Below are 15189 nucleotides of genomic sequence, written 5' to 3'. Positions count from 1 at the left end.
TGCAGAGTGTTTACTTGTGTGTGATATCATGTGCAATACAAGCAGTCCTGCAGCGTGTTTACTTGTGTGTGATATCATGTGCAATACAAGCAGTCCTGCAGAGTGTTTGCTTATGTATGACATCATGTGCGATACAAACAGTCCTGCAGCGTGTTGACTTGCGTGTGATATCATGTGCGATACAATCAGTCCTGCAGCGTGTTGACTTGCGTGTGATATCATGTGCGATACAATCAGTCCTGAGTGTTTACTTATGTATGATATCATGTGCGATACAAACAGTCCTGCAGCGTGTTTACTAATGTGTGATATAATTTGCGATACAAGCAGTCCTGCATCGTGTTTACTTATGTGTGATATCATGTGCGATACAATCAGTCCTGAGTGTTTACTTATGTATGATATCATGTGCGATACAAACAGTCCTGCAGCGTGTTTACTAGTGTGATATCATGTGCGATACAAGCAGTCCTGAGTGTTTACTTATGTATGATATCATGTGCGATACAAGCAGTCTTGCAGAGTGTTTACTTGTGTGTGATATCATGTGCGATGCAAGCAGTCCTGCAGCATGTTTACTTGTGTGTGATATCATGTGCGATACAAGCAGTCCTGCAGAGTGTTTACTGGTGTGTGATATCATGTGTGATGCAAGCAGTCCTGCAGAGTGTTTACTAGTGCAAAGCTGGACAGTTAACATCCAAACGTCCTCCAATAAACACACTATGTCTTCTATTTGACTAAAGTCATTTACAAAAGGTAAACATATAAGCTACTAGCAGCTACGCAACAGCTAAGCACAGAATAGCACACAAGCTAGACATAGGTAATAATCATTGAATAATAAAACAGCACATCTGTCAATATAAAGAAGTATCAGATAATCATAGTTGTATATTACTTACACATAGAGAGACTCCAAGGCAGAAGCGTACTAGAAAACATCCAGTAACAAACGTGTTTGCATCACTTCACCCTAAAAACAGCTGAAGTCTATTCCAGAGGGTTAATAATAAATAGGTTGGTGTTCTTCGTAGCTACCATTGTTCTCTGTTTGACTCATTTAAAAAACAAAAAAAAGTCAGGTACCTTTGAGCAATGCTTGTCTCGACTTTGGAAGTCTTTGAAGTGTTGGAGGCTTTGAACGTACCTTTGCTGTGCCTGCTCGCCAGCTGGTACGCCCTGGATCGATAATGGACGTGCGCCTGGGTGTAGATGCTGTCCAGGTCTTGTCTCCAGGTGTCTGGGTTGAGGGATCTGAGGAGCTGTTCCACCGTGTCGAAGGCAGCTATGGTTCTGTCCAAGTCCTCCAGGGAGGGAGGAACCTCCGTCACTGCAGCCTCGGTCTCAGCCTCGGTCTCAGCCTCGGCCTCGGTCTCGGCCTCAGCCTCAGCAACACTACCAGCATCCTAGGAAGTCACATCCACATTGCAATACTTTCACTGACTCACTTATTTTGCCGTGTTCATGCATGACTATGACAAAGACCGATATTACACAACTTCAGCAGGTGTGTGTCTAAAGTTAGCTGGGGGCCATTTGTGGCCCCCAGCTAACTTTTTAATGGCCATTTAAAAAAATACTTTACAGTAAACAAAGAAGTGCAATAAAAAAAAGCCAATAAGTGAAATGAAACAAGGAAAAAGTTGCAATGTTGACTCTAATAACACAAAGCTGTCATTCCTCAAAATATAATAATGAATCAAAATCATGAATTATTGACCTATTTAAGGCTCTGATTACTTTACATTAACACATTTAATTTTGAAACATTTATTATTGCATATTTTGTGTGTTTGCTAAATAAAAACATAGTTTTCTTTGACAAAATGGGCATACAACAAATGAAAAAAAAAAAGGATAAACGTATAATCGACGTACAGATCTGAAGTTAATCTGTCTGACGAAAATTAAAAAAAATAAATAAAAAGTGTGATTTTATGATCATTTTTTTTATGTATTTTTTTTTTTAAACTCTCAATGCTCAAAAAATAATAATGAATTAAAATCAATGTTGCTATGAATTATTGACCTATTTATGACTCCAGTTACTTCACATCAAATATTACATTTTGAATTTCGGGGGAAAATATTGCATATTTTGTGTTTTTGACAAAAAAAAGGGCATGAAACACAAAAAAAACCAAAAAAACCTGACATTTCTCTAGAATTGTAAGCGTTAAATAAAAAAAATAAAAATAAAAAAACATATATATATATATATATATATATATATATATATATATATATATATATATATATATATATATATATATATATATATATATATATATATATATATATATATATATATATATATATATATATATATATATATATATATATATATATAATATATGAAAATTAATTATTTTAAATTTTTTTATGACAGTGTGTGAAGTGAAGTGAATTATATTTATATAGCGCTTTTCTTTAGTGACTCAAAGCACTTTTACATGGTGAAAGCCAATATCTAAGTTACATTTAAAGCAGTGTGGGTGGCACTGGGAGCAGGTGGGTAAAGTGTCTTGCTCAAGGACACAACGGCGGTCACTAGGATGGCGGAAGCGGGGATCGAACCTGGAACCCTCAAGTTGCTGGCAGGGCTTTTTTATGTATTTTTATGTTAAAAAAATACATAAAAAGTGGGATTTTATGAGTGGGGCCCCAATAATGGCAAAATGGGCATACAACAAATGAAAAAAAAGAAAAGATAAACGTGTAATCGACGTACAGATCTGAAGTTAATCTGTCTGACGAAAATTTAAAAAAATAAATAAAAATTGTGATTTTATGATCATTTTTTTAATGTATTTATTTTTTTTAAACTCTCAATACTCAAAAAATAATAATGAATTAAAATCAATGTTGTTATGAATTATTGACCTATTTATGACTCCAATTACTTCACATCAAATATTACATTTTGAATTTCGGGGGAAAATATTGCATATTTTGTGTTTTTGACAAAAAAAAGGGCATGAAACACAAAAAAACCAAAACAAACCTGACATTTCTCTAGAATTGTAAGCGTTAAATAAAAAAATAAAAAAAAATTAATAATAAAAAAAAAAAAAAATTAAAAAAAAAAAAAAAAAAAAAAATATATATATATATATATATATATATATATATATATATATATATATATATATATATATATATATATATATATATATATATATATATATATATATATATATATATATATATAATATATGAAAATTAATTATTTTTAAAATTTTTATGACAGTGTGTGAAGTGAAGTGAATTATATTTATATAGCGCTTTTCTCTAGTGACTCAAAGCGCTTTTACATAGTGAAAGCCAATATCTAAGTTACATTTAAAGCAGTGTGGGTGGCACTGGGAGCAGGTGGGTAAAGTGTCTTGCTCAAGGACACAACGGCGGTCACTAGGATGGCGGAAGCGGGGATCGAGCCTGGAACCCTCAAGTTGCTGGCAGGGCTTTTTAATGTATTTTTATGTTAAAAAAAATACATAAAAAGTGTGATTTTATGAGTGGGGCCCCAATAATTTTATTTGTTGTTTTTTTTAAACTGTCAATACTCCAAAAAATAATAATTATTATATATATATATATATATATATATATATATATATATATATATATATATATATATATATATATATATATATATATATATATATATATATATATATATATATATATATATATATATATATATATATATATATATATATATATATTTATTTATATATATATATATATATATATATATATATATATATATATATATATATATATATATATATATATATATATATATATATATATATATATATATATTTATTTATATATATATATATATATATATATATATATATATATATATATATATATATATATATATATATATATATATATATATATATATATATATATATATATATATATATATATATATATATATATATATATATATATATATAATTATTATTTTTTGGAGTATTGACAGTTTAAAAAACAACAACTAAAATTATATATATATATATATATATATATATATATATATATATATATATATATATATATATATATATATATATATATATATATATATATGTATATATAATAATAATTATTTTTTTGAGTATTGACAGCTTAAAAAAAACAACAACTAAAATTATTGGGGCCCCACTCATAAAATCACACTTTTTATGTATTTTTTAAACATATATATATATATATATATATATATATATATATATATATATATATATATATATATATATATATATATATATATAAATAAATATATATATATATATATATATATATATATATATATATATATATATATATATATATATATATATATATATATATATATATATATATATATATATATATATATATATATAATAACAATGTTATGAATTATTGACATATTTATGACTCCAATTACTTCAAATATTACAATATTGTATATTTTGTGTTTTTGCCAAAAACAACAACAAGGTTTTGACAAAAAGGGCATGAAACACTAAAAAAACAAAAACCTGACATTTATCTAGAATTGTAAGCATTGAATAAAAAAATAAAATTATAAAAAATATATGAAAATGAATAATTGTTAACATTTTTATGAGCGAGGCCCTTCTACTTAAGGGGGCCCTAAAGGCTAAAAAAAAAAAATCAATACACGCCACACTGAACAAACTTAACCTTGTTTACTATAACAATCTACAAGGTTAATATAGTCCACTTCGTTCTTCCCCTCCACGTATCTGCTTTATTTTGTAAATGAACTTATCATGTACAATACTCAAAAAATAGTCATGAATTAAAATCAATGTTGTTATGAATTATTGACCTATTTTATGACTCCAATTACTTCAAATATTACACTTTCAATTTCGGAGGAAAACATTGCATATTTTGCGTTTTTGCCCAAAACAAACAAGGTTTTGACCAAAAAAAAGGGCATGAAACACTAAAAAAAAAAAAAAACCTGACATTTATCTAGAATTATAAGCATTGAATAAAAAAAAAAAATATAAAAAATATATGAAAATTAATTATTTTTTAACACTTTTATGACAGAGGCCCTTCCACTTAATGGGAGCCTAAAGGCTAAAAAAAAATATATATATATATATATATATATATTTTTTTACTATAACAATCTACAAGGTTAATATAGTTCACTTCGTTCTTCCCCTCCATTTCTCTGCTTTATTTTGTAATTCAACTCATTATTACATATATGTATTGTTGCTAATAGAGGTAAGTATTGCTATTATTCATTATCAATAGTGTTATTTCTATTGCAAATATGTTCATTGTCATTTCTGTGTTATTAATATTTACTTCTTTAACTGCTTCTTTGCTATCACTTTTACTATCACGTTTGTGCACGTCGTTGATTTAGAAAAATGCTTTCATTTCTCAGTGAATGGCCCTCAGTGGAAAAAGTTAGGACACCCCCGATGTAGATGACGCAATACTAGCGCTTATTTACGTTAACGAGACCCTGGGATTGTCTTGAACAGAAGCGGGATACATAAACACACACACTGTGGATAATCCATGCAGAAAACACGCCATACGCACACTAATTATTATGATTTCATACGTCACCGACCACGTAGCTCCTAGCAACGACGTGGATTACACGCCTTTATGACAACATTAGTCCAAGAAAGCGTGACGTTTTACATCTCATGTATGACACATGCAGTGGAAATACTGCAACGGGCTTAAGGTCGGGATGGGTGACATAATACTACGTACTAACATGATTATGCCCCAATTCAAACATGTCTGTTCAACTTTGGGATTTGAACCGTTGGCCGATGACTTACCGACGAGGTGACGACCTCCCAGTTGGTCTGAGACGCAGGCAGAGGCGTGTCATGCTGAGGAATGAAGGGACGACAATAATCAATAACTTGTCAAAAGTATCCATACATTGGCATGAAATACACTACATTGACATTAGTACAGTAGGAGCAGCTACCCTTCACCTCTGAACTATAATCAATGAACAATAATCAATGACTTGTCAAAAGTATCCATACATCGTCATTAGTACAGTAGGAGCAGCTACCCTTCACCTCTGAACAAATACGCTACCAATCCCCAATACCTGGGAGTGATACAGGTACCAACAGTACCAATTTTCGGTACTTTTGTGTGAGTTAATAGATGCTCTATTTCTGATGGTAAAATTACATTATTTCATGAAACATTAAAAATAATTAGCCGATTATGATAATTTAAAAAAAGGGCATAAAACACACAAAAAAAAACCCTGACGTTTATAGAAATGGAAGCGTTGATTAAAAAAAAATTGCTATATAAAAATATGTGAATTATTTTTAACATTTTTATGACTGAGAGGCTCTTCCACTAAAGGGGAGCAAAAGATAGCGGTCCTGAATGTAAACAAACACCATGGGTGGATCTACACCTGACATCCACTGTAATGATACCAAATACAATAGTGTATCTACAGTGTATATTACATCGATATTTTTCATCCTCATAAAATAAAATGTATATTATGTTTATAAAGTCGTGAAATATGTCCCTGGACACATGAGGACTTTGAATATGACCAATGTATGATCCTGTAACTACTTGGTATCAGATCCATGTTATTTTGGGACGGCGTGGCGCAGTTGGGAGAGTGGCCGTGCCAGCAACCTGAGGGTTCCTGGTTCAATCCCCACCTTCTACCAACCTCGTCACGTCCGTTGTGTCCTTGAGCAAGACACTTCACCCTTGCTCCTGATGGGTCGTGGTTAGGGCCTTGCATGGCAGCTCCCGCCATCAGTGTGTGAATGTGTGTGTGAATGGGTGAATGTGGAAATAGTGTCAAAGCGCTTTGAGTACCTTGAAGGTAGAAAAGCGCTATATAAGTATAACCCATTTACCATTTATTATGAATTATTGAACTATTTATGATTTCAAATATTTCACATCAAATATTACACTTGGAATTTTGGGGGAAAATATTGCATATTTTTTTGTGTTTTTGCCATAAAAAACAAGGTTTTGACAAAAAAAGGGCATACAACACACGAAAAAAAACAACCCTGATGTTTATAGAAATGGAAGCGTTGAATAATAATAATAATAATAATATATATATATATATATATATATATATATATATATATATATATATATATATATATATATATATATATATATATATATATATATATATATATATATATATATATATATATATATATATATATATATATATATATATATATATATATATATATATATATATATAAAATATGTGAATTATTTTGAACATTTTTATGACTGAGAGGCTCTTCCACTAAAGGGGAGCAAAAGATAGCGGTCCTGAATGTAAACAAACACCATGGGTGGATCTACATCTGACATCCACTGTAATGATACCAAGTACAATAGTGTATCTACAGTGTACAAAATAATTTTTTCCTCTTTTTAAAAGGTATATTATGTTTATAAAGTCGTGAAATACGTCCCTGGACACATCAGGACTTTGAATATGACCAATGTATGATCCTGTAACTACTTGGTATCAGATCCATGTTTTTATGAATTATTAAACAAAAAATACTTCACATCAAATATTACACTTGGAATTTTGGGGGGGAATATTGCCAAGTTTGTGTTTTTGCCATAAAAAACAAGGTTTTGACAAAAAAAAGGGCATAAAACACACAAAAAAAAACCCTGACGTTTATAGAAATGGAAGCATTGAATAAAAAAAACAAAATATATAAAAATATGTGTATTATTTTTAACATTTTTATGACTGAGAGGCTCTTCCACTAAAGGGGAGCAAAAGATAGCGGTCCTGAATGTAAACAAACACCATGGGTGGATCTACACCTGACATCCACTGTAATGATAACAAGTACAATAGCGTATGTAGTTTATACTACTATTATAACATTGATATTTTTTTGTCACAAAATCTTTTTTCCTTTCTAAAATTCATATCATGTTTATAAACTCATGAAATACATCCCTGGACACATGAGGACTTTGAATATGACCAATGTATGATCCTGTAACTACTTGGTATCGGATCCATACCTAAATGTGTGGTATCATCCAAAACTAATGTCAAGTATCAAAGAAGAGAAGAACAAGTGATTATTACATTTGAACAGAAGTGTAGATAGAACATGTTCAAACAGGAAAATAAGCAGATATTAACAGTAAATGAACAAGTGGATTAATAATCATTTTTTTACAGTTTGTCCCTCATAATGTGTACAATGATAAATAAATAGGTGTATAAATAATAAATAAAAAATAATAATAAATAATAAAAAATAATAGGTGTATAAATGACACAATATGTTACTGCATAGACTAATTAGGAGTCTTTGTTTGTTTACTTACTACTAAAAGACAAGTTCACTATTTTATTTAAGGACTAAATTACAATAATAAACATATGTTTCATGTACACTAAGATTTTTTTTGTTCAAATAAAGCCAATAATGACATTTTTTGTGGTCCCCGAATACATGGAGGTTGCAGAGGGTCTCCCACACTGCAGTAAGCAAGGCAGTGGTTTCTCTCTCTTCTAGTTACAGAGATACGACTTTCAGGGGCCGCGACCCCGAACGGGACAAGCGGTAGAAAATGGACGGGATGAATGGACTTTCAGGGGCAAATATTGCTTGACATGTCACAGAATCAAATTACTTTGGACATTGGAGGTTAAGTTTGTTTATTCCAGGGGTTTCTTGGCATCGGATTGAAGAAGAAAAACAAAAAAAACCAAAACAATTTATTGTCCACGCCAAGCAATTCCACCCCGTTTGATCTTTTGTCTCAGATGTATTTTAGAGTTGTTAAAGTGGTCCAGATGTGCGTGACCAGCAGCGTTTAACCTTCGGAGGAGACGGCACACACAGGAAGGACCTGTCTGACCTCATCCCACAGCTGGTGGAGAAGCGCGTGTCCACGTCTGAGCAAAGTCGTTAAAATCCCACATGTCAGCTTTCATCTTATAACAAAACATAAATAAATACTTTGATGTGGACTGGATAATGTTTGCAGATGCAGACCGTCACCAAAGGATGTTGTCACTTAAAACATACACTTTGACATTTGCACCAGAGATGCAATTAGGACTCAAATAGTGCTTGTTTGCATTTTTCGGACTACAAGCCGATACAATTTTCCTACGCTTTGAGCCCTGCCGCTTATAGAACTGTGCGTCTAATTTATGGATTCTTTTTTTTTTGTGTTCGCACCGACAGAGACGCTGAAAAGGCGTGTTAATGTTTGTGCTCTGGCGACATCTTTTGGACGAGTTCACTCACTGCAGGCGCTGCGGGTTGAAAAATCCTGTTTTGTGCCTTGAGCCGGAAGCATGTCCCGTTTTGTCTACAGTTTGTCCGTAGCGTTTCTACTCGTATGGATTCTTCATTCATCAGTCCAAGCAACTTGTACGAGCTATCGAAATGTAATCAAGTTAGCGTCGTTAGCATTAGCTGTGTTAGCATTATTAACTTACAATGGCATTTTTTGGTATTATTTCAATTTCACAAATTCCTCTGTAAATTCACCAAAACGTCACAGTGGTGTTATTGAGTCTGTTTAGCTGATTGGAGAGCTAGCTTGCGCATGACCATGACTTCTGTTTTGTTTGATCAGCCGTTTTACTGCCGTGTTAGACACAGTTTGGAAACAATTAAGGTATGTAAATAAACATTTATAAAATATTTCTGTTTAAATAACACATTTCACAACATATATATCTGCCGCTTCTAGATTTTTTTTTTGTGCCGACGGCCTGCGGGTTGAAAAATCCTGTTTTGTTCCTTGAGCCGGAAGCATATCCCGTTTTGTCTACAGTTTGTCCGTAGCGTTTCTACTCGTATGGATTCTTCATTCAACACTTCAAGCAACGTTTGTGAGTTTTACAATATAACTAAAACAATTCTTACCTACTAAAGCGTCCCACGTGTGATGTCTGTAGGAGTTTTTTCATGCATATTTGTACGAGCTATCGTAATGTAATCTAGTTAGCGTCGTTAGCATTAGCATCCCGCCAACAGTGTGTAAATGGGTGAATGTTGAAATAGTCTCAAAGCGCTTTGAGTTCCTTAAAAAAAAGGTAGAAAAGCGCTATACAAGTACAACCCATTTACCATTTACCATTTAGCTAACATGCTAACACGTTTACGAGTGTCTGTGTTAGTGTTATTCTTTTTGTATTGTTTCACTTTCACAAATTCCTCAGTAAATTCACCAAAACGTCACGGTGGAGTTATTGAGTCGGTTTAGCTGATTGGAGAGCTAGCTTGCGCATGACCATGACTTCTGTTTTGTTTGATCAGCCGTTTTACTGCCGTGTTAGACACAGTTTGGAAACAATTAAGGCATGTAAATAAACATTTATAAAATATTTCTGTTTAAATAACAAATTTCACAACATATATCTGCCGCTTATAGATTTTTTTTTTGTGCCGACGGCCTGCGGGTTGAAAATCCTCTTTTGTGCCTTGAGCCGGAAGCATATCCCGTTTTGTCTACAATTTGTCCGTAGCGTTTCTACTCGTATGGATTCTTCATTCAACACTTCAAGCAACGTTTGTGAGTTTTACAATATAACTAAAACAATTCTTACTTACTAAAGCGTCCCACGTGTGATGTCTGTAGGAGTGTTTTCATGCATATTTGTACGAGCTATCGTAATGTAATCAAGTTAGCGTCGTTAGCATTAGCATCCCGCCATCAGTGTGTGAATGTGTGTGTGAATGGGTGAATGTGGAAATAGTGTCAAAGCGCTTTGAGTTCCTTAAAAAAAAGGTAGAAAAGCGCTATACAAGTACAACCCATTTACCATGTACCATTTAGCTAACATGCTAACACGTTTACGAGTGTCTGTGTTAGTATTATTCTTTTTGTGTTGTTTCACTTTCACAAATTCCTCAGTAAATTCACCAAAACGTCACGGTGGTGTTATTGAGTCGGTTTAGCTGATTGGAGAGCTAGCTTGCGCATGACCATGACTTCTGTTTTGTTTGGTCAGCCGTTTTACTGCCGTGTTAGACACAGTTTGGAAACAATTAAGGTATGTAAATAAACATTTATAAAATATTTCTGTTTAAATAACTAATTTCACAACATATATCTGCCGCTTATAGATTTTTTTTGTGTCGACGGCCTGCGGGTTGAAAATCCTGTTTTGTGCCTTGAGCCGGAAGCATATCCCGTTTTGTCTACAGTTTGTCCGTAGCGTTTCTACTCGTATGGATTCTTCATTCAACACTCCAAGCAACGTTTGTGAGCTTTACCATAAAACTAAAACAATTATTACTTACTAAAGCGTTCCACGTGTGATGTCTGTAGGAGTGTTTCCATGCATATTTGTACGCGCTATCGTAATGTAATCAAGTTAGCATCGTTAGCATTAGCTGTGTTAGCATTATTAACTTACAATGGCATTTTTTGGTATTATTTCAATTTCACAAATTCCTCAGTAAATTCACAAAAACGTCACCGTTGAGTTATTGAGTCTGTTTAGCTGATTGGAGAGCTAGCTTGCGCATGACCATGACTTCTGTTTTGTTTGTATGTAATGTAACATGTAATCTGTAATCCATGTTCTCCAACTAAACTTCTGTCTGCAATAAACTATTTAAAAACCCTAACCGTAACCCTAACCCTAACCCTAACCATAGCCATAACCCTAACCCTAACCCTAACCCTAACCCTAACCCTAACCATAACCCTAACCCTAACCCCAACCATAACCCTAACCCTAACCCTAACCCTAACCCTAACCATAACCCCAACCCCAACCCCAACCCTAAGCCTAACCCTAACCCTAATCCTAACCCTAACCCTAGCCCTAACCCTAACCCTAACCATTCTTTCTTCACTCCCCACTAAGTCTGTAATGTAATCCATGTTCTCCAACTAAACTTCTATCTTCACTCCCTACTAAGTCTCTAATGTAATCCATGTTCTCCAACTAAACTTCTATCTGCAATAAACTATTTAAAAACCCTAACCGTAACCCTAATCCTAACCCTAACCCTAACCCTAACCATTCTTTCTTCACTCCCCACTAAGTCTGTAATGTAATCCATGTTCTCCAACTAAACTTCTATCTTCACTCCCTACTAAGTCTCTAATGTAATCCATGTTCTCCAACTAAACTTCTATCTTCACTCCCTACTAAGTCTGTAATGTAATCCATGTTCTCCAACTAAACTTCTATCTTCACTCCCTACTAGGTCTCTAATGTAATCCATGTTCTCCAACTAAACTTCTTTCTTCACTCCCTACTAAGTCTCTGATGTAATCCATGTTCTCCAACTAAACTTCTATCTTCATTCCTTACTAAGTCTCTGATGTAATCCATGTTCTCCAACTAAACTTCTATCTTCACTCCTTACTAAGTCTCTAATGTAATCCATGTTCTCCAACTAAACTTCTTTCTTCACTCCCTACTAAGTCTCTAATGTAATCCATGTTCTCCAACTAAACTTCTTTCTTCACTCCCTACTAAGTCTCTGATGTAATCCATGTTCTCCAACTAAACTTCTATCTGCAATAAACTATTTAAAAACCCTAAATCTAACCCAAACCAAACCCTAACCAAAACCTAACCCCAACCCCAACCCCAACCCTAACCCTAACCCTAACCCTAACCCTAACCCTAACCCTAACCCTAACCCTAACCCTAACCCTAACCCTAATCCTAACCCTAACCTTAACCCTAACCATTCTTTCTTCACTCCCTACTAAGTCTCTAATGTAATCCATGTTCTCCAACTAAACTTCTATCTGCAATAAACTATTTAAAAACCCTAACCGTAACCCTAACCCCAACCCCAAACCTAACCCTAACCATTCTATCTTCACTCCTTACTAAGTCTCTAATGTAATCCATGTTCTCCAACTAAACTTCTATCTGCAATAAACTATTTAAAAACCCTAACCGTAACCCTAATCCTAACCCTAACCCTAACCCTAACCATTCTTTCTTCACTCCCCACTAAGTCTGTAATGTAATCCATGTTCTCCAACTAAACTTCTATCTTCACTCCCTACTAAGTCTGTAATGTAATCCATGTTCTCCAACTAAACTTCTATCTTCACTCCCTACTAGGTCTCTAATGTAATCCATGTTCTCCAACTAAACTTCTATCTTCACTCCCTACTAAGTCTGTAATGTAATCCATGTTCTCCAACTAAACTTCTATCTTCACTCCCTACTAAGTCTCTAATGTAATCCATGTTCTCCAACTAAACTTCTTTCTTCACTCCCTACTAAGTCTCTGATGTAATCCATGTTCTCCAACTAAACTTCTATCTTCATTCCTTACTAAGTCTCTGATGTAATCCATGTTCTCCAACTAAACTTCTATCTTCACTCCTTACTAAGTCTCTAATGTAATCCATGTTCTCCAACTAAACTTCTATCTTCATTCCTTACTAAGTCTCTAATGTAATCCATGTTCTCCAACTAAACTTCTATCTGCAATAAACTATTTAAAAACCCTAAATCTAACCCAAACCAAACCCTAACCCAAACCTAACCCCAACCCCAACCCCAACCCTAACCCTAACCCTAACCCTAACCCTAACCCTAACCCTAACCCTAACCCTAACCCTAACCCTAACCCTAACCCTAACCCTAATCCTAACCCTAACCTTAACCCTAACCATTCTTTCTTCACTCCCTACTAAGTCTCTAATGTAATCCATGTTCTCCAACTAAACTTCTATCTGCAATAAACTATTTAAAAACCCTAACCGTAACCCTAACCCCAACCCCAACCCTAACCCTAACCATTCTATCTTCACTCCTTACTAAGTCTCTAATGTAATCCATGTTCTCCAACTAAACTTCTATCTGCAATAAACTATTTAAAAACCCTAACCGTAACCCTAACCCCAACCCCAACCCTAACCCTAACCATTCTATCTTCACTCCTTACTAAGTCTCTAATGTAATCCATGTTCTCCAACTAAACTTCTATCTTCACTCCCTACTAAGTCTCTAATGTAATTCATGTTCTCCAACTAAACTTCTATCTTCCCTCCCTACTAACCGTAACCCTAACCCCAACCCCAACCCTAACCCTAACCCCAACCCTAACCCTAACCCTAACCCTAACCCTAACCATTATTTCGTCACTCCCCACTAAATCTCTAATGTAATCCATGTTCTCCAACTAAACTTCTATCTGCAATAAACTATTTAAAAACCCTAACCGTAACCCTAACCCCAACCCCAACCCTAACCCTAACCATTCTATCTTCACTCCTTACTAAGTCTCTAATGTAATCCATGTTCTCCAACTAAACTTCTATCTTCACTCCTTACTAAGTCTCTAATGTAATCCATGTTCTCCAACTAAACTTCTATCTTCATTCCTTACTAAGTCTCTGATGTAATCCATGTTCTCCAACTAAACTTCTATCTTCACTCCTTACTAAGTCTCTAATGTAATCCATGTTCTCCAACTAAACTTCTTTCTTCACTCCCTACTAAGTCTCTAATGTAATCCATGTTCTCCAACTAAACTTCTTTCTTCACTCCCTACTAAGTCTCTAATGTAATCCATGTTCTCCAACTAAACTTCTATCTGCAATAAACTATTTAAAAACCCTAAATCTAACCCAAACCAAACCCTAACCAAAACCTAACCCCAACCCCAACCCCAACCCTAACCCTAACCCTAACCCTAACCCTAACCCTAACCCTAACCCTAACCCTAACCCTAACCCTAACCCTAATCCTAACCCTAACCTTAACCCTAACCATTCTTTCTTCACTCCCTACTAAGTCTCTAATGTAATCCATGTTCTCCAACTAAACTTCTATCTGCAATAAACTATTTAAAAACCCTAACCGTAACCCTAACCCCAACCCCAAACCTAACCCTAACCATTCTATCTTCACTCCTTACTAAGTCTCTAATGTAATCCATGTTCTCCAACTAAACTTCTATCTGCAATAAACTATTTAAAAACCCTAACCGTAACCCTAATCCTAACCCTAACCCTAACCCTAACCATTCTTTCTTCACTCCCCACTAAGTCTGTAATGTAATCCATGTTCTCCAACTAAACTTCTATCTTCACTCCCTACTAAGTCTGTAATGTAATCCATGTTCTCCAACTAAACTTCTATCTTCACTCCCTACTAGGTCT

The 15189-nt window shown here is 33.9% G+C and overlaps 1 protein-coding gene across 1 annotated transcript in view; it reads right to left on the bottom strand.

Moving 5' to 3' along the window:
* The window catches only part of pdgfd (platelet derived growth factor d), a 135254-nt gene that overhangs the window by 17642 nt on the left and 102423 nt on the right, over positions 1–15189 (bottom strand). The window contains exons 4-5 of the mRNA XM_062068397.1: positions 5850–5903; positions 1151–1409 (exon numbers count right to left, since the gene is read on the bottom strand). Coding sequence (XP_061924381.1) covers positions 1151–1409; positions 5850–5903 — 313 coding nt within the window. The remainder of the gene's footprint in view (positions 1–1150; positions 1410–5849; positions 5904–15189) is intronic.

This window comes from Entelurus aequoreus, linkage group LG13 (genome assembly GCF_033978785.1).
Source record: "Entelurus aequoreus isolate RoL-2023_Sb linkage group LG13, RoL_Eaeq_v1.1, whole genome shotgun sequence".
NCBI lineage: Eukaryota > Metazoa > Chordata > Actinopteri > Syngnathiformes > Syngnathidae > Entelurus > Entelurus aequoreus.
This window is presented reverse-complemented; position numbering and strand designations above follow the sequence as displayed.